General features: G+C 37.0%; 1 protein-coding gene across 2 annotated transcripts in view; it reads left to right on the top strand.

Moving 5' to 3' along the window:
* The window catches only part of mGluR (metabotropic Glutamate Receptor), a 1,154,435-nt gene that overhangs the window by 1,032,693 nt on the left and 99,242 nt on the right, over positions 1-22,500 (top strand). For both annotated transcript variants that reach the window (XM_067111043.1, XM_067111042.1), the window contains exon 9: positions 6,952-7,114. In XM_067111043.1, coding sequence (XP_066967144.1) covers positions 6,952-7,114 — 163 coding nt within the window. The remainder of the gene's footprint in view (positions 1-6,951; positions 7,115-22,500) is intronic.

Genomic DNA, 22,500 nt, shown 5'->3' with positions numbered 1-22,500 from the left:
CTTAAAAGAAAATTTTCACATCAGCCGTTATTAGCTTCTTGGACAATAAAATGACCCCATTCATTACATATTTTTGCAGTCTCATAGTCCGTAAATAACAAACTTAAATTCATATAAAAGCAAATAATATAAACGGTAATAGTGCTACACCTGTGGTTTGAAAGAATAAGAAGACGAAATACATCAATTTATTTCTAGACCAGATTTGTAGTAGGCAGACTACCTTTGAATGAAACACAAAGTCAGATAAAAGTAAAAGAAAAAATAGAGCACCCACTGGGCACATGGAAAGAGTGAAAAATAAAATGTACACTGAGGTCTGCGAACTTACACCTTATATTTAATAACTTCTTTTGATGAAACGCCTATTTTGATTTTACGCTCAAACAAAACTGAAAACCAAGTGGAGGAAAAGCAATCTAGGATAATCTGCCAAAGCGTAACTAAGCTCACTTAGTTAATGATATCCCAAATTAAAAAATAAACGTGCCAAAAAAAGTAATCAGTTCATATGAAGTGCTTCCTCAACACCTTCAGGCTGGAATATCAAAACTCTTAACCAATGAATTATTGTAATGTTTCTGTAAAGATTTGCGTATCACTGGGTCCTACTGACCAAGTAGAAAAATATTCTAAAAAAGATTTCTTATGAAAATTAAATGGTATTAAACAATGAACTTTAATTTGGAAGCACACTTAACGTACTGTAAAAAAAAAAAACAAGTTAATCCGTCTGTGTACACGATAAATGCAAACAACATTAGGCACAACTTTTTCAAGTGGGTGTTGAACCCCCAGTACCATCCAACCATAGAAGCAGCACCATATCTTGCACAAGCCATGATGCTCTCGAATGGAATGTTTTTCTCCTTGAAATAAGCCTCGACTTTCTTGAAGATGTGTCTGCCTGTAATGTTAATCGTCAGTTTCAAGGCAAAAACCATTTCTAGACATACATCAGTAACTCACGCGGACGACTGTAGTAACACTGCCAGCAATTTTCATCAGTCGCCTCGTCAGCAGGGAGATATATCCCCTCTATCGCCCCCCCCCCCGCTTCTACTCACATACGGCTAAATATTAAGTTACTGTTTCATGACAACGCATATTACAGTACATAATATAAGTGAAAGGATAGCTTGTGGGAGACTGAGGAAGCACGTGGTGATCATAAAGTGTGGGTAACCAAAAACAGTGAAATTATTTTGAAGCATGCCAGTTCACCCCTGCTACTAAATTGCAAATTTTACTTACAGGGCAGACATGGCAGTAAGCCTCAGTTTCCCATAAGCTGACAGACCTAAGTTACCTGGAAGCTCCCTTTTGTTTATATTTTATGCTGTAACATGTGGTTCACTGTTTTGCCAAAATTTACCCTTGACCAGATCATCCAAGGTTTCTCTTCAGAACGAACTTATCATTCACAAGTAGCATTTCAAGCTTTACAATATGACTTTCAGAATTTTATGTTGTGGTCTCCTGTGGCTTATACTTTTCTTATTTCATCCTTAGGACCTTTGAAATTTCTCAGGTCCCCATTGAGAAACCATGATCTTAACAACCTGACAAAAAGGAACAAATTTTGGAAATCGAATAAACCTTCTTCATCTGCACATATATATCAGTAACCTCTATTTACTACCTGCTAAATATAATTTATTTTTGTAAATATGGGGTGAGAGGGAAGTTCATTTCAAGGGAATTGGAATATATAAGTATATGTAAGGGTCATCCATGAATATATGGTAAACAGTATTTCTGTATTATGGTCAGGCTATTTTTATTTGACATGATTTGAAATGCTGTGATACATAATTATAAGAAACACGGACTTTAACTTCCCTTCTTCAATGAAGCCTCAAAATATTGGTAAGAATAAAAATTGAGAAAAGAGTGACAGAGCACTCCCATATATGACAGAAAATACAACAATGGAACAAATTAAAACTATCAGTCAAAGATGGAATTCATGCCCTTGCTCATGTCCATTATTGCATGTTGTGGCACAAGGAGTGTCCTATGGAGCACCAGAAAGTCCTAGGTACTGCATAGACTACATGCGAGGACATGAGACCCACTGACCAATACAAATTCCTCACTCCAGTGAAATCATAATTTTACTTATCAGGATTAGTTGTTAAGTCTGCATGTTGTAACAGAAACCTTTTTAGTCAATTTGTAATTCTATCCTAAAGACACCAGCAATAGAAGAAACTGTCCGCTGACTATAAGAAGCAAATGGAAGCAACATAAGTAATCTTCCTTTATTCCTCAAAAACTTATCTGAAGAGTAAAAGCAGTATAGACTTATATAAAGTCTAAATAAAAAAGATATCCTCTGCGAATAATGACATTGACTTCAATACAACTATATATATATATATATATATATATATATATATATATATATATATATATATATATATATATATATATATATATATATAATTAAAGAAACCATAAAAACACCGAAATGTAGAAAGTTAATGCTATATTTCAGAGAACAACTGTTTCCCTCTTCAGGCTGGTAATGAATGAGAAGAGTTACAGAAAAGTGGTATTTATACCAAGAGATCCAGATGTCAGCTGTTATGTCACTCCAGTTGACAGTTTCTCTTTAATCATCTTAATCACTGGTTGAAAGAAGATTTTATCTATAATATCTGAGTCCTAAGCTCCTTTAGAGAGGTTCATCGTATTTCTTTGCTTAATCAAAGCTGATTCTACCATTTGGCTTTTGAACCGACAATTGCTACTATATAATTCCAGTTTATTCTGTGATAATGATTTTTATGTGGTTAAAAATAGCCGAGCTCTGTTGGGCATACATAACTGAACATTTATATTTTATTAATCTCTTGGGGAGTGGTTTACCTGTAAAACCGATGTAGGATTGGTCACAGTAGAGGCAAGGGATGGCGTATACTCCTGTGTCTTTGTAGACTGGCTTTTGTTGGACATTAATCAGGGATTTAGCTAAGGTATTTGTGTAGGTAAAAGCATAAGAGTTAGAGTTTTCGAGTTTCTGTGTCAGCGTCTTGATCCTGACCAGGTGTGAGATTTTTATTTCATTGTTGGGTGTCTCTCTAGTCTTGTTTTCATGGGGACACTATAAGATTATGTTAGCTTTATGGATCGCTTTCTCAATTATATGGTCAGAGTACTTTAAAGATGATAGCTGCTCGCAGATTAGTTTAATTTTCTTTTCCAGGAAATCCGGGGGAGCAAATCCATAAGGCTCTCAAGAATAAATTGCTGGCTGTGCCAGTCTTGATAGAAATGTCACGATGACTAAAATAGTGACTGTATGAAAGTGAAAATGTTGGTTTTCTGTATATGGTAAATCTGTATTCTGTTGTATCTCTAATTATTAAAACATCGAGAAAACGAATTTTGTTGTCTGTTTCCTATTCAACTTTAAATTTGATGCTAGGCACTAATAAATTTAATTTGGAAATAGATCGTTGAAATTGCCCCAGAATGTTAGGATATCATCTACATATCTTATCCACAGCATGTCTTTAGGTTTTATTCCATTTATTATTATAGTTTCAAAATATTCCATGTATATGGCTAAAACAGGACTTAAGGGCTGTCCATGCTTCACCCGAATTTTTGTTCACATGTGCCTCCCCGAATGAAAAGATGTTATTTAATACACATAATTCAACTAACTTTATTATTTTATCTAGGGTTAGTGGGAAATGATCTGATTAGGGGGCTAATTTTTCTCTCAAAATCTGTAGAACGTCCAGTAATCGTATTTTTGTGTATAGGGAATCTGCAACTAAGCTTAAAATTTTTATGTTATGAAGTGGTATATGTGCTTCTTTGAATTTATGACAGAAATCTTCAGAATGTTTAATGTGACTGGGAGAAAATGTGCCTAATAATGGGGAAAGGAGGCCGGCTAACCACTCAGAAATTTTAAAATCGAAAGCTCTAGTACAGGAGATAATAGGTTTGAATGAAAGATTATCTTTGTGACTTGTGGAAAAGCCATAAAAGTAAGGTAATTTTGGATTAATGACTTTGAATTTCTTTAGTAGTTTAATGCTATTTTTGTCTTTGCCAGTTAATCTTACTTTTCAAAAAAAAAAAAAAAAAAAAAAATTCTTCGGGGACGTTTTGGAGGGGGTTTTCGTTAATGTGCCATAAGTGTTTGTGTCACTAAGGAGTTGACTGACTTTGTTGAGGTAAACGTCTTTAGTCCCTGGTCACGATTTTGCCGTCTTTGTCGGATCTACTTATTACATCTGATTTTTGTAGCGAGCGGATATTTTTCATAAATCTACGTGGGACATGGTATTTCTTATCAAGGTCAACTAATGCTTTAAGTAAAATACCTTATAAACATATCTCTACTCGGCTGTAATTTTTATCAGATATGAATTTGGGAAAAACAACTATAAAATCTACATTATTTTTCCAGTCTGGCATGAGGGCAAAGGATAAACCAAGGTTTAAGACTAAGTGTTGGTTTACGGTAAGGGTGGGGGTGTTAGATAAATTTAAAACTTTATTATTTATAAGTTATCTAACTTCCGGGAAAGTCTGTTGGAATCAGTTGCGCTATTATGTGCGGCAATGTCAGAACAAAATGAAAATAGATACCTGTACATGTAGTCCATTGTGAGGAGACGAAGGTTAGACTGGGATGCATGTATCACTCCGTGTAGTACAAAGATCTCGCACTTCGTATTTTCAATTCTTTCCTCCAGGAATATCTTATGGGAGAGAGGGAAGGGGTCCGATTGCAGAGTCCATCTCACGAATCCGTATATTTTCGGAAGGCTTTGTTCCTTGAGATATTCTTCTAAGAGGTATTTTTTTTTTTAATTTTTCAGCCGGTGTAGTCTTAGTTCTTTTTCAAACTTGCGAAAAACGGGCCAGGCTTCTGGATGTAAACGAAGAAACGTAGAGAGACGACTGAATTCCATAATGGCGTAAATGAACGAAAAATCATCCTCCAAAACGTCCCGACAGAATTTTTGAGAAACGTAAGATTAATTGGCAAATACAAACAGCATTGAGCTAAATTGCAATAAAACCTAAAGACATGCTGTGGATGAGATATGTAGTGATATCCTAACATTCTGGGATAAAAGGTGGGGCAACTTCAACGAATTTATTTCAAAATTAAATCATTAGTGCCCAGCATCAAATTTAAAGTTGAATAGGAAAAACACCACAAAATTCCTTTTCTTAATGTTTTAATAATTAGAGACACGACAGAATACAAATACATCTCTATCTAGATTGGCATAGCCAGCAATTTATTCTTAAGAGCCTTATGGATTTGCTCCCTGGATTTCCTGGAAAAAGAAATTGAACTAATCCATAAGCAGCTATCACCTTCAAGTAGCCTGACCATATAATTGAGAAAGCGATCCACAAAGCTAACATCATGTTCTACCATCCCCCTTGCCTTGACTATGCCCAATCCTACATCAGTTTTACAGGTAAATCACTCCCCAACAGATTAATACAATATAAACATTCAGTTCGGTATGCCCAACAGAGCACGGCTATTTTTAACCACATAAATAATCATTATTCAAAGAATAAACTGGAATTTGTCATGTATAATATTATTTATAGCAGCAATTGTCGGTTCGAAAGCTAGATGGTAGAATCAGCTTTGATTAAACAAAGAAATACACTGAATCTCTCAAAAGGAGCTTGGGACTCGGTATTATAGATAAAATCTTCCTCCAACCAGCGATTAAAAAGATTAAAGAGAAGTTGTTAACTGGACTGACATAATGGCTGACTCTTGGTATAAATACCACTTTTCTGTAACTCTTCTCATTCATTACCTGCCTGAACAGTTGTTCTCTGGATTATAGTATTAACTTCCTGCATTTTGGCATTTTTATGGACCCCTTTTATTAGGTGGAATTCTGTTTTAACAGAGCATATTTCAGTCATATATATATATATATATATATATATATATATATATATATATATATATATATATATATATAGAGAGAGAGAGAGAGAGAGAGAGAGAGAGAGAGAGAGAGAGAGAGAGAGATAATACATGCAGGATCAATTTTCAAGTTTTTTCCGAAATTAGAAACATTATGGGACCAAAGAACACTCCAAAGTATCCCCTCATACCACTGCGGCAGAAAATGACTTTTGGTCCAAGTACAATCACGTGATAAATTGTTTTCCATTTTTTTTTGTCAGTACAGCTCGACTGAAGTTGTAGCAGAGCTCCATCAGGAATTGTCAGTCTTCTTATAATCTGATATTTTAATAATCATAAATGGTAACAAACGTAACACGGAAAATGAAAGTTTAATGTACCCCAACCAATGTAGTACACCCGACACCGGGCCCCACAGAAAGTAGTCTACACTAGTTCAGATAAAGCTGCAGAATAAATTTCCATCTGTCAATAGTTCCGTTAGCTTCAGTATCTGAAAGTTAATCAACAGCAGTTCTGGTTTATACTCCGCACATGAAGCTTGTGTAATTTCAGACATACAAAAAACATTCCAAAGATCCTCTTAGGCCTCAACAGCGCTCCTATTTCGCCACAAGGTCTAATTATTACAATTATTATTTCTATGGTATTGAATAACAATTGATATTGTCTCTGAACCTTGAAAATGTTGACTATTTTGAAGAGAGGCATCTGAAATACACTACACTACCCATATCATTACACAGAGGAAATCAACTTCAGTACATATAAACCCGCTTAAGCGATTGCCTCAAGGTTTTGGGAGAACATTTTAATTGTTGGTTTTATTTCAACGGTAATGTTAGTAAGTATGCCCGAAAATTAGCCGTACTTTGTTGAATGTTTCCCATGGCCTAATATCAATCAGAAAATGTGTAATTTTATGTGAAAATTGGTCGAAAAAATAAGAGAAGATATGAAATGGGTATTATCATTATTCTGGTTGTTATTATTTGCTAGCATTGTTCTTTCAGGTTTGGGGTTGGCTTTGGCTTCTCTATGATCTACGGGGCTTTGCTGACGAAGACAAATCGCATCTCCAGGATTTTTGATTCCGCCTCCAGGTCAGCTCGACGACCTGGCTTCATCAGTCCCAAGAGTCAGGTCATTATCACCTGTTCCCTTGTCTCCGTCCAGGTTAGTTATGAAAAATATATCACAGAGACTACGCTGAAGTTAAAACGTAAACGAAAGATGATTTCAAAGGTGCAATAATAGAGTGTCTTGAGAACAGAACATGAATATATTGATTTACTAAGTAGTTTATTATAGTTAAAGCAAAATGGCTACGAACATGCAGTACGTTTTAGACGTTACCACTTTTCCCAGATGTGATCCATAAAACCTTGACCAAAGTCTGGATATGGTACAAATGTGGCAAAACGATGCCACATCTTCCGTATACCTGGTCAGAAAAGTTAAACAGCTTGACACTATTGTTCTGCGTTTCTAACACGGAAGACGTAAAATGAGCGAAAGCACTGAAATTTGATGACGAGTAAGGGATGATTTATAGTAAAAAAAAACATTGCAGTAAATGAAGACTTGGAATCATAAATTAAACTGTTTTGATAACCGGTACGATTAGGTTTATCTACTTTCTAGGCTTCTAAATGACTTATACAAATGCCCAATATCTAGCCCACACTCACTGATGAAAATAAATGGTACAATGCGATAGAATAAAATGCTTATATTGGTTCCTCTTTTGATGGTAAACTGTGAATTAAGGCGGCCTTGTCCCGTTGGAGGGATAAGTCGGATTTTATGTTCGGATTAAAGAACCCCGAATCGAGGGATGTAGATTAACTGTAGTCGGATTATAAGCCAGGAAGAAATTTGGCGCCGTAGCTAATGACAGCCATGTTCGTAATAATTTTGGTTTGACTTTAGTACTGATTAGTGAGTTAGGACCACTATTTATGATCACAGGTCTTTTGGTTACTGGCTTCAGTTTCTAACTTAAAGATAGTGAAAAACTAATTTTTTTCTTTGACTGCAAATAGAATGGGAACGGAATCGCATCTCTGCAATTATATTGAAAACTAAAATGGCTTACAGTTTGTTAAGATAAGCTTGATGTATCTATAACTGAAATGTTTCTTTTGTGAGAAATTTGTCATTTAGTTTCTCGAGCAGCTTTCCTCTCCCTTTAAACTGATGGTCATCTTGTTTGAGCCAAAAAGATGTTGCTCGGTATTTCTTAGGTCTGCAAACGAATATTCCCTCAAGACCTTTGAGCAATATTTCCTGGTTGTAGTGCAAACATTCCTTTGCTTTTCATTTGACTTTTTTTTATATAAAGTGACTTACTGAAGGAGGACAAAGGAATCGGACAGTTTCCGGAAATAAGATTTTGTTATTTAGCGCTGATCTAACTACCTCTAACTCACTTGGAGTTAGTTGCTGGATAAGGTCAATGACTCTTGAAATATGTCAGTTTTTTTTGACAGATCCGTAGATGAGGTGACGCGAGTTCAGGAGGCGAAACATGCAATATGATATTCTAGTAGGCCGAAAGTATGTGAAAAATATAACTTTTCGAAAAATTAACAAGGGAGAAGCGACTCACAAGTTCTGGCTTTCTTTCTGTCTCCTTATTCTTTTTCCCCTTTCTTTTCTTTGGTTGATATAATCCTCAGTTATATAATTATCACAAAATCTCCATAAAAATAAAATGTCAACTTTGAGTCTGGCTGTCTCTGTTTGTTTGTCTCTGTTGAACAAAGTCACTGTTACATAATTTCAGTTACGTTGCGGCGTTTTAATTTCCAGTAAACCTCTCTCTCTCTCTCTCTCTCTCTCTCTCTCTCTCTCTCTCTCTCTCTCTCTCTCTCTCTCTCTCTCTCTCTCTCTCTCTCTCTCTCTCTAAATTAATAACTGATTTTCTATAGGGCTTGTTCTCAGTCATGATTACTAACACCCAACTCCATCAAACCAACATACACACAAACGAGCGCGCTGAAAACAAATAAAAAAAGATTGAGACCAAACGGTCTGACTGCTTATTGGAGAGTTTTGAGGAAGGAACGAGGTCATTTAGTAGCTGCTTCTCCCCAGCTTGTTTCACTCTTTGTAAAAGCCATAGAAATAAGAATCCGAGCAAAAGACTTAAACTAAACTCACGCATAACCTTCTTGCTTTCAGTTTTTCTTACCTGGTGTCTATTATCGTGAATCACCCCTCAGTCTTCAATCCAAACGAATGAGGTCAAGCACTGTAGAAGTGTGATGTGCCGCTCAATATGATCAGGGTGGATAATGTGTGTAAATTTGATGACACTGTGCACTTTGCATATTAAATAAAATGGTAGAAAACGGTGCAATGTTACTCGTCTTTTCGGATAATATTACTGTAGCTAAACGTGAGTACATGGCGATTATTTACATTTACTAACAGTTCCCATGAGCACACGATTTTGTATGATGTCAAACGTGACATGTAGAGAGCTTGCGTGGGTTGCAAAAAATATATCACATAATGTACTCTCAAGTTATGCATAATGTGGATAGCACAGAATTGTAGATGCACTTTTTCTGTTTCTTAAAAATTGTCCTTAACTCCACCCTGCATGGTAAAAAAAAAAAATATTGTTAATCACTAGTAGTTGTGATTCGATATTTGGAGTGGTAATAGTGTTCCTCAGTGTGGTAATACAGTGTTACTCTCGACCATAAGGATGTTTGTTAGTGTTGTCGCTAGTGTTGAAAATGCTGTTACTGGAAGTAGCAATATTGGAAGGGTGCTTAATGTTAGTGAAGCATACGACCAAACCCATGTAATTAATGGTTTTTCTGATACCCTATGTAATTTGGACCTTGATGGTTAACCCATTACACACACCCCAAATTTTACACTACAATGTGACCTCAATTGAAAACAGGTATTTTTTTCGTGAGCGAATAAAAAAACAAGTGAAACCCTAGTCCAACCTTCCGTAACCAAGTCTAACTTAGAATGCTTGGTTATACCTGACTTAGGGTGGTTTTGTGCCCCTTGAGCAGCTAACCAGATTTAGATTTAGGAGGCTGTAAATCATAAATGAAAATACAGGGATGAATTCCAAGCTAATGTATTCCATGCCACTGGGTCCTACCTGAGTGAGACCCTCTTCCCTCATCTGACCTGACATAGGGACTATGAGACTATGATATCCTGCTGTGGTCACCTCCATTATTGTTAGAATTAGAATTGTGTGTAATAAGTTAGCTAACCATTTCCAAAAGACATAAATCAAACTCGTTAATACCAAATAAAAAAAATAAAAAAGCTGTTTCAAATATCAATTGTTTACTTCCAGGTGTTCTTTCCTCATCAGTCATAAAAACCACATCTACACTACAAGAAAAACACTAGCCTCTTTCACATTTAAAATCACCTGCCTCCTATGTAGGCTGTGTTGTCAGAGCCTACATTATATATACATTTTTTCCTAAACAGTAATTTTCAACAGTCAAAAAATGTATACGCCTTCCTATGTAGGCTGTGTTGTCAGAGCCTGCATTATATATATATTTTTTCCTAAACAGTAATTTCCAACAGTCAAAAAATGTATATGCCTAATAATATGTTATTAACACAGAGTGACAGTTATTTACAAATTGTTTTGAATGGGAGTTTTGAAAAAAAGGTAGGTAGTGCACCCGAGAACAATTACTAACCAGAGGCCAAGATGGCAAAATCAATGACGCATTGAAAGACCTAGCGCATCACAGAAAACTTGAAATCCTACACTGATTGGCCAGGTTGGCAAAAGACTTCACCACACGTGTGTGCAGTTATCGTGTGCAGACATAGCACAATGTTGGAGATATATTGGAAAGGAACTCAAAATATGGCAGCATATAATATTTTGGAATAAGATACACTAAAAACAAAGAAAATTGCAAATTCAGTAAGCCTTTGTGGTGATTTTCTTGTAGAAGAAAAAAAAACATTAAAACTGACATAAATAAGGATTTTTGCTGTATCTTATAGGTTAACAGTGAACCAGTTCCTCACCACTGGCACCATACCTTCCCACAGAAAAACAAAAATCTTCACAAAGAATGCTTGTGGTCAAAATTTAAGAAAACGAAGTGACTAAGAAGCCTAGGCAACTGTGCAGGCATGGCTGCTCTTAGTAAATAGGCTGTAAAAGATGTGCAAGACTTCTTTGAGAAGTTCTGGCAACTAGGTGATATGAACATTCATATTTGATATGGAGTGCAGCTAATGTTTTCAGACAGATGCACCTAACTCCTCCCATTTTGTCACCTAAGAGGGCAAATCTACTCCCGTTTGTGTTCCTGTTTTACCAAAGTGCATGGCCTCAGACCTGGGAAAATCAGAATATGTGCTCACACACAAAAAGTCTGAGCTTAATACATCTATTCAAGACCAAAAGCATGACATTCTGGTCCTACAATTATTACTGGAACTCAGCATGATCATGTGAATTAGCACCTTCATTTAATTCCTACGACTCTTGTCATTATCCAGATGTATAGAACCCCTTTGAAGATCATGTATCACTGATACCTCTCGGACCTTTCTGTTGTACCCCTGCCACAAAAATAAAGCCAGCCTTGGATCTTTGATTAACAGAAGACTAAAAATCTTGTGCCTTTTTTATTGTGCTACCAGGACTTGAGTATAAAGGATTGGCTCTGTCAGTATATGAATTGTATAATTGAGATTTTTTCTTTAATTTAGTTTTTTGTATAGATGCTTATTATCAAATATATATATTTGTTTAGTAAGATGTTAGTGAAGTTCTCAAGTATGTAATTCATTTAAAATCTTGCCAATTATGAATTATTTGAGATTTCATATACTCTGCTTGTTTGGGAGATTTTTATGTTGACTTACGCTGGCCAACATTATGTAATGTTCTATTGTTTGTGACAGTCATATGACTTCTGCTTTGGATTATATATATATATATATATATATATATATATATATATATATATATATATATATATATATATATATATATATATATATATATATATATATATATATATATATATTATATATATATATATACATATATATATATACATACACACATATGCATACATACATACACACATATATATATATATATATATATATATATATATATATATATATATATATATATATATATATATATATATATATATATATATATATATATAGAAAAACAAACAAATATAAAATCCCACTAGTAGTACCGCTTGCAGATTATACCAGAGCATTTGACTCGGTCGAAACTGAGGTCATGTCAGCTCTGGAAGAACAGGGAGTTGACTCAGTTTACATCAATGTCCTCCGTCACATCTATGACCATGCAACATCATTTATTCACCTCCACAAGGACTCAGAACCATTCCAACTCAAGAGAGGAGTCAGACAAGGTGACACAAGCTCACCCAAACTGTTTAATGCATGCCTGGAGAGAGCTTTCCAACAACTCAACTGGCAAGGAAAAGGAATAAGAATAGATGGTGAATACCTAGGTCACCTAAGATTTGCTGATGACACCATTATCGTTGCCCTCACCAAAGAAGAGCTTCAACAAATGCTCACCGAACTAAATGAAGCAAGAAAATCGGTAGGCCTCCTCATGAACTTACGTTAGACCAAAGCCATGAGCAATAAATACCCTGAAAATGCAGATGACATACTTGAAATTGAAAATCAACAAATTGAGGAAGTGGACCACTACATCTACCTTGGACAACGAATCTCTCTACATGACGCCTCCAACGAGAGAGAAATAAAAAAGAAGAATAACCCTCGGTTTGGCAGGCGTTTGGAAGAGCCAGTACAGTGTTAAAAATAAGAAGATTCCTATCATCTTAAAAAGGAGAGTCTATGATCAATGTATCCTCCCCACTGTCACCTATGGGGGTGAAACTTGGAATCTAACAAGAAAGCTTTCCCTTACATTACGAACAATGCAGAGGGCACATGAGGGAATTATGCTAGATCTAACTTGGAAGGATAGAAAAACAACTAAATAGATACATAAAAAAAAAAATAAAGTAAAGGATATCCTCCAACCATCAGTAAGCTCAAGTGGAACTAGGCGGAGCACATTGCCAGGATGACAGACAACAGATGGACATCACAAACAACCTTCTGGACACCCGAGGATACACAAGCAACCGAGGAAGACGAAAAACCTCCTGGTGAGATGACTTAGACCAACATAAAGGCCGACATGCAACAAAGGACTTTTGAAAGCTGAAATGATGGATGATGATATATATATATATATATATATATATATATATGTATGTTATGTGTGTGTTTGGATGTTAAAGGACGTTTGTAGCTTACTGATTGTATATGAATCATGGTGATGTGATAAAAAGTCATAGATATATATATATATATATATATATATATATATATATATATATATATATATATATATATATATATATATATATATATATATATATATATATATATATATATATATACGAGTATATATATATATATATGGTAAAGATTAGCGCCAAAATGCGCTATGGAAAGCGCCCTCCTTTCTGCTTTGCTCGGCCGATAGATAGGCCTCTGTCTACTTTGAACCTGGGAGGAGTAGTGGATACTGGATTGGGTTAGTTTGAACCAGTGAAAGTCCGGGGTATAAGGGCTCAGAGATATAATAGTTGGGGGACAGTAATCTGGCTTTGCACCGTTTTCTTTGGTACAGGAAAGTAAGATCGTTTTCAATAATATAGCCGCGTCGGCGACCTGGGTCAGGACATCGCGCCCCCCCCCCACCCCTGTCCAGAAGCAATAAAAGGTCAGGGCCAGGACAGCTCTTTCTCACTCGCGGTCGCTAGTTTAAGCGGAGTAGTCACGCTTCTGCAGGTCTTGCCCCCCTGCCCTCCGTTTGGCTCGCTGCCACGTGGACAGTCTTGCTGCCCTTTTTGCTCCGTGCCCCAATCCACGTGGCCTTAGAAGACTGCAAGTGGGGATTGCAAGTCTCCAAAACGCGAGCTGATACTCAACGGCGGCCTTTTCATCGTCCCACGGGCGCCCTCTTCCGCACCAATCTACGACTTGAAGCAATACCTTGGAGACGGAGGCCTTTTGTCGACACTCCCACACGTGGTCCCTGGCGGAAGACGTCGTCAGCCTTACGCCCCTACAAATGTGGTAAAGTACCCAAAACGAGTTGGTAGTCACGATTACTTTGCCCTTTTGCATTTATTAACTTCTGGGCCTATAACTTTGTATTCCCTGATGTTTCTTGGTTGAAGCCCAGCCCACGTGTTCACAGCTTCTTTCCTCTGAGTCACAAGTAATGCCTCGGGGAGTCCTTGGCGCCTTCAGTGCACCCCCGAGTAATTCATTCCCCAAATTCCAGCATTAGATGTGTAACGTGGGTCCTAATATCGTTTCAGAAAGACGCCTGTAGCAGAATTATCCTTGGTCCGTGTTCCTGGCATTCCCAAGCTCCCCCCCCCCCTTTGGGAGGACTTCTACAGCAGTAATTTACCTTGTTTTCAGTTAATTTTCCCTTTGATCTTGTGTGTTATAAAATATAACTATTTTTATATCCACGTGTTTCACGCACTTCCCCTTGAGAAGGAGCCCTCCGCTCCGTGTACTCCTTTTTTTTGTTTGTGTTTTATATGTCCTGGGTATCTTGCAAGGCCATTTTCGAGTAAAGTAATAAATGTGGAGTCATAAGAACCACCTGCACCAGGAAACATATAAAAATATATATATATGACTTTTTATCACATCACCGTGATTCAGATACAATCAGTAAGCTACAAACGTCCTTTAACATCCAATTCGCTCTACCTCGGAAATAATATATTTTCATTTATGTTACTGAAGGGGAATTTTTTAGTTAATAACAAGTTCGTCGTCCTGTGGGCTCGAACCAGCGAAGGACAAGAACTCAGGACTACAGTGGACGCATTTAACCCACGCGGCCAGCAAATGAGGTATAAGTGGATATCGTCTCCCATATACAAATTGCCCATCGAACTCAGGTGTTTGTATTTAGAGACAATATCCACCCACCTCTGCCATGCTAACCGTGTAGTGCGTTTGTCGCACGCAGCCATATTATGACTTTTTATCACATCACCGTGATTCATATACAATCGGTAAGCTACAAACGTCCTTTAATATCCAATTTGCTCTACCTCGGAAATAATATATTTTCATATATGTTACCGAAGGGGAATTTTTTAGTTGATAATAAGTTCGTCATCCCGTGAGCTCGAAACAGCGAAGGACAAGAACTCAGGACTACATTGGACGCATTTAACCCATGCGGCCAGCAAGTGAGGTATAAGTGGATATCGTCTCCCATATATAAATCGCCCGTCGAACTCAGGTGTTTGTATTTAGAGACGATATCCACCCACCTCTGCCATGCTAACCGTGTAATGCGTTTGTCGCACGCAGCCATATTATGACTTTTTATCACATCACCGTGATTCACATACAATCAGTAGGCTACAAACGTCCTTTAATATCCAATTTGCTCTACCTCGGAAATAATATATTTTCATATGTGTTACCGAAGGGGAATTCTTTAGTTGATAATAAGCTCATCGCCCCGTGGGCTCGAACCAGCGAAGGACAAGAACTCAGGACTACAGTGGACGCATTTAACCCACGCGGCCAGCAAGTGAGGTATAAGTGGATATCGTCTCCCATATACAAATCGCCCGTCGAACTCAGGTGTTTGTATTTAGAGATGATATCCACCCACCTCTGCCATGCTAACCGTGTAGTGCATTTGTTGCATGCAGCCATATTATGATTTTTTATCACATCACCATGATTCATATACAATCAGTAAGCTACAAACGTCCTTTAATATCTAATTCACTCTACCTCGGAAATAATATATTTTCATATATGTTACCGAAGGGGAATTTTTTAGTTGATAATAAGTTCGTCGTCCCGTGGGCTCAAACCAGTGAAGGGCAAGAACTCAGGACTACAGTGGACGCATTTAACCCACGCGGCCAGCAAATGAGGTATAAGTGGATATCGTCTCCCATATACAAATAGCCCGTCGAACTCAGGTGTTTGTATTTAGAGACGATATCCACCCACCTCTGCCATGCTAACCGTGTAGTGCGTTTGTTGCACTCAGCCATATTATGACTTTTTATCACATCACCGTGATTCATACAATCAGTAAGCTACAAACGTCCTTTAATATCCAATTCGCTCTACCTCGGAAATAATATATTTTCATACATGTTACCGAAGGGGAATTTTTTAGTTGATAATAATTCGTCATCCCGTGGGCTCGAATGCGTCCACTGTAGTCCTAAGTTCTTGTCCTTCGCTGGTTCAAGCCCACATCTTGCTAAGACTTTCTCAAAGACAACACTGCCAAGTCACAATGACACACACAATGATAATAATTATCAGCAAGACACATTAGAACTCACAGTAAGAGATATTATCCACCTCTTATCAAAATAATAATTCTCTATCACAATAACAGCACAAAACATATCAAGTAAGAACCTTACCTTCTTCAACAGAAAATAGTAAAATACATTTTCACAATACTTATACAATATAAAAATCCTTAGATCACTCTTACAAAATGTATACACTTATTGGGTGAATTTAACAAAACTTGTACAAATAAGAGAGCAGCCAGTAAACCCCTTATGCATGAATGGTAATTTGAGAGAGAGAGAGAGAGGGAGACACCCTATTTCCAGCAACCCCTGTTCCTAACTGCCTCCTTCTCTATCAGCACTCCTCATTTATCTTCAAGCCCTCCCAGAATACATGATACATAAAGTGTACATACATTATGCATACAGGTATACATGTATGGTATACATGCAGGGAATTCTAAGGCTCAGAAGGAAATATGCCAGAGCTCTTATCAATGATTGACACCATCCGCCCATTCAAAGCAACTGAGCAAACAGAAGGAAGTGCTTTTGGACCAAAGCTGGCTCGGCTGTCAGCATGTCAACTTCATCTACCTCTCTGTTCCTCATTCCATTACTTAAGATCATGGAAAAGAATAAGCATAGACACAGCTAATAACCATGGAACAGACACACATGATAAACATATAACAAGCAATTTGCCGGTTGGCTGTCAACTCATCAGATAAGACAAGAGACCCCTGCCTTTCTTCCTTCACACCAACCACCTGTGCAAATATAGGAAACGCTAAGCAATAAGGTTAAAAAATATTTCTCTCTCTCTACAACACGTTAAGAATTCAAGTACATAACACCCAGTATACAATTTAATATACTGCACAATATATTAAACAAGTGGAAAAAACATATCAAGACACTTTGAGATTACATGATACACAATTTATCTGTGAGAAAAGACATTTTAAAATCATATCACCACAACAAATGACGAATCTGCAAGCAAAATATAAAAAATTTCACAGAGGCACATATAATATTTGTAGAATGGTTTTATATATTATAAGACCTTATAATATTCCTCCCCCCCAGAAGATTAATTATTCCGGGTTCGAATCCACCGATTCGGAACAGGATAAATAATCTACAATTACACTGCTCTCCAAAAATGTTCTCTCTCTTTACACAACAAGATTATACAATCAATCAGGGAAATTATTATGGCTGAAAAACTTTCATAAAATAGGCAATAAACTCTAGGCATATTCACAAATCTTTGTAACTCTTTCACTACTTTAGAAACAACCTTGGCTTGCCAAATATTATCAAGTAATTGATCAATAATAGGTAAGGGATAATTATCCACTACACTGATGGAATTCAGTTTCCTATAATCAGTACACATCCTAAACGAGCCATCTGGTTTCTTCACTAACACACAAGGAGAACTGTAATGACCTGAACTGGGCTCTGCCAATCCGTGCTGCAACAAATATTCAGCGTCCTTTTTCAAAACATCTCGATGAAAGGGTGATACATTTTAAAATCATATCATCACATCTTTGCTTGAATGGTTTAGCATCTTCTCTGATCTTTATCTCATGCTTTGTCAACTCAGTAAAATGTCTGTAAAAATCTCAGGGAAACTTTGGATCATCTCAGTTAATTCTGTGTTTGTTCAACACTTAGATGTTTTAGTTTGTTTTCTAAATTTTCTAATATTGAGGAATTCTTCATCTTGTTTTCAGCTCCCAGCTCGTAACCATCATCATCCTTTGTAGATGAAGTTGTTAGGGTTATAGACATAACCTCAGTTCTAGTTTCTGAGAAGTAGGGTTTCAAAAGATTTACATGTATCTTCCTCCGTCGTTTCCTTCTCCCTGGTGTTTCAATCACATAAGTTCGATCACTTAACTTTTCTGTTATCCTATATGGAACATGAAATTTATTTGTAAAGGGAAACCTTTTCACTGGTAAGAACACTAGAACTTGCTGTCCAACACTAAAGTTTCTTAACTTAGTCTTAGCATCATACTTTCTTTTCATTTTCTCTTGGCTTGTCTTCAAATTTTCTAAAGAGAATTTTCTCATTTCTTTTAACCTTTTCCTCAAGTTCTTCACATATTCTCCTTGGATTTCCTCTTGATTTTCTTCCCAGTTCTCTGCAAGGATTTTCAAAGGACCTCTCATGTCTCGACCAAAAATCATTTCATTTGGCAAACATCCCATACTTTCTTGATAAGTATTTCTAACCTCAAATAACATTAAGGGTAAACCAACATCCCATTCTCTTCCCGACTCATTACAGTACTTGGTTAACATACTTTTCAAAGTCTGGTGGAACCTTTCTAAGGCGCCTTGAGCCTCTGGGTGATAAGCGGTAGGTAACTGTTGTTTCACTCCTAGCAAATTCATCACATCCTGGAATAATTTTGAGGTAAAGTTCGTTCCTCTCTCACTCTGTACAATTTCTGGAATTCCAAACTTGGAAAAAAATTTCACCAACTTCTCAGCAATTACCTTTGCACTTATACTTCTTACAGGAATTGCCTCAGGATATCTTGTTACGGGACACATTAATGTCAACAGATATTCATGTCCTTTCTTCGTTTTTGGAAGCGGACCAACCACATCTATTATCACCTTGCTAAAGGGTTCTCCTCTAACTTCTATCGGTTGGAGGGGAGCTTTTTGAATAGTTTCATTTGGTTTTCCAGCTGTCTGGCATGTATGACACTCCTTGCAAAATTTGCTGACATCCTTGTGTAGTCCAGGCCAAAAAAAATACTTCATAACCTTCTCAACAGTCTTCCTGACTCCCATGTGTCCAGACTCGTTCACTACTGCTACCACCTGCTTCCTCAATGGATATGGAATCAAAATTTGATGATATTCACCCCATTCAGCATTTCCTGGTATATCTGCAGGTCGATGCGTCCTCATTAGCAATCCTTCCTTTAGATAATAACAAGTAGAAGTTTGTTTTATCTCTTCTTCTTGTTCAACAACTCTGAAGAACAGATCAGCCAGTGTTGTATCCCTCTTCTGCAGTTCCACTAGCTTCTCTCTAGTCACTTGACCAGCTTCAAGGGTTGAACTCTCAATATCTGTTAACTCTGCTTCTGTAGTTTCACTACTGTCTTCAGGAACGCTTTGACTACTCAGAGTCTCTTTACCAATGATAGGATTTTCCTCTTCTTCAAGAATCTCTTCAGTACTGACATTAGGGGAAACTTCACTTTCCTGGAACAGATCTTCTAAGCTCAAAGATTCTTCTGGTGCAGGTAAATCTTCAGTTTCTTCACTTGTATGCTCAGTTCTCTTCATGCTCCTGGTAGTTACACAACTTGGAAACAGGTAGGGGTTTTTCTTCTCTAATTCTATCGTAAGACTAATCCTTAACGGTTTGTCTGTCACTACAGGACAAGGAATGAAGGGAACACCACCAACTTCATTACCCAGTAAAACATGCACGCCTTCAACAGCTAGTGAGTCCTTTACTTCAAAATCAATATCTCCTGTCACTAATTCACATGACAAATGCAAGCGGCATATAGGAGTTACTTTCTCTCCTACTATACCCTTTAAAATAACTGAATCTCCGGTGAGATTCCTCTCCAATTGTGGATGAGCACCACGAACTACCACTGTATGGTTACTTCCTGTATCACGTAATATCTTCACTGGTACCTGTACACTCAAAGAGGGAGTTGTCAACATACTTTCATAGATATATGGCTTAAAAGCCTCCTCACTGTTCAGCCACTCACTACTGGAAGTTGCATTTCCACGGGTTGCTAAGCACTCTGCTTGTGTCGTTTCATTTTTTCCCACACTGTTCCTCGTAGTTGGCTTTACCTGGTTACCTCTTATCACCTGTCCAACTGGTTTAGTCTGCTGGCACACTTTGTAGCAGTCTCGACTGTAATGTCCTACTCTTCCACACTTGTGGCAAACAACATTAGTTTTCTGCACCTGTCTTGAGAATAGACTAGAAGGGGCAGGTTTAACATTCCACTGCTGTGGGGCATATCCTGGATCTGTACTGGTATAGTTATTAGAGGGGTTTCTCACAGCACTGTTCTTAAAATTCGACTGAGACCTCTAACCTGTGAATTGATGGTTCTGGTACCTGCGATTATAATTCTTTTTGCTGGATATGATGTTATAGTCCTCACTCAGAGTAGCAGCTTTAACCTCTCTCTCTCTCTGAAATAAGCTCTTATATGTTCAGGAATTCCTCTTAGATATTGCTCTAAGACCACTAATTCTTCAAGTTCGTCCATAGACTTAACTTTAGCCGCCTCTAGCCATCGTTTAAAACATCTCCTTACTTTATAGGCATAATCCAAGAAAGTCACCTTGTCATCCTTCTTCAGAGATCTGAAATTTTCATTGTAATATTCAGGGTCATCTGGTAAACTTGTAGCACATTGTGTTTGGGTACCTTGTACTCTTTACACTGATCACCTGATAAGGCAAAGTAGGCACTTCTTCCTTTACCAATGAGAACACTCTGTAACAAAAATGACCATTTATCCTCTGGCCATCCCATACCCAAAGCCACTTTTTCAAAGTGATCAAAAAACTCATCTGGAGCTTCTTCTGTAAATTTTGGAATTAACTTCTGTACTCTTACTACATCAAACACAGGGTCTGCATTACCTTGGATATAGTCATATGGGTTTACAGGTAGTATGGATCGAGCTTTGATTAACTCCAACTCCCTTACATGTTTTCCTCTTTCTCTTTCTTCTTCTTCTCGCCTCCTTACTCTGTCTCTTCCTTCTTTTGCCTTTTCTCTTTCTTCTTTTTCTTTATCAGCCTGTATCTGCAGCCTAAGTAAGTTTTCTTCTGATTCTAGCACCTTCAGTCTACCCCAAAATTCTTCCGAGTCTAAACTTCTAAGTTCTGCCTGTACATCACCTTTCTCATTCTCTTGCCTTAGCTTATTTGTAAATTCTACCTCAGCTGCGTTCAACAATTCATATGCCTCCCTTAACTCTCCATCTACTTTACCAGAGCTTATTAATGCCTGGATTGCGACATACTTGACTTGTGCCTCAATCATATCAAAAGTAACATTACCCCCACATGTCACTGCTAAGAGAGTCCACTGTGCCTTAGTCAGGTGAGATTTAGATATCTTTCTGATGGTTGGAGTGGCCAAAAATTCCTGAACTTCAAACAGAGCCATTTTCTCTAGTTTACTCAACAAAAAGGGTTTACAATACACTTCAAAACAATTATATGCTTACTCTCCTACCAAAATATATTCCTAACACCACCAGTATAAACCACAAACCAGAGTGATATTCTGTTTAGTTCTTGCCGGACAATGGGCACCAAATAATTTGTTTAATTCTCCCACATCTGGCCATCAAATATTTTACCACGGTTCAATACTGGGTTCAATCCCATTCAGTCTGTCTAATCCCGTTTAATTCAATCCCGTTCTTTAACTTCCCGGGTCTGGGCACCAAATCATTTGTCATGAAGTGATCAAGCACCTGGTTATTGCACAAATAATAATACCAAAGGTTACCTATTAACCAGAAACTTGAAACCTCATAACAAAAATATTAAGACTGAATACTCTGAAGGTACAGTGATCCCATAAAACTTACTTGTCACTTGAGAAAATCAATGTATCTTTATCAAGTTATGGGTGAGGTAACAATTAATAAGTTATAAACAGACTAGTGGAAAATGGGTATCACTTCAACAAACACTATAACGGTTTCCCTGGTTCTATTTCACCTAGATAAGTCTCAGGTGAACAAATAGATATATCACTTACCTTGTAAACATTCATTAATTTCTCTAATTATTGGTGGTCAAAATGAAACACTGTGCTTTTAAAACTTTAAACAGACAAATTTATTTCTAAGTTCAAAAGATATATGCAGAGTTCACAATCTCAAAAAGATTTACTGTTATCCGACAACAGTGTAAAATTTAAAAATTTCTTAATCAAGTTTAATTCACAAAACTTTAATTTACTAAGAAAGCAATTTGGTTAAGTAAGATTCAAAACATTAACTATCACTCAAGTTTTAAGCATTTACCTGACTAACTAAACTCAACACAAGTGTTCACCAAAATATTACTGACTGGAATCCATATAAATATTCTCTGACATCTCAATAAGTA

The sequence above is a fragment of the Macrobrachium rosenbergii genome, chromosome 11 (genome assembly GCF_040412425.1).
Source record: "Macrobrachium rosenbergii isolate ZJJX-2024 chromosome 11, ASM4041242v1, whole genome shotgun sequence".
NCBI classification, from domain to species: Eukaryota; Metazoa; Arthropoda; class Malacostraca; order Decapoda; family Palaemonidae; genus Macrobrachium; species Macrobrachium rosenbergii.
The sequence above is the reverse complement of the archived record's forward strand: the minus strand, read 5'-3'. Positions and strand labels throughout refer to the sequence as shown.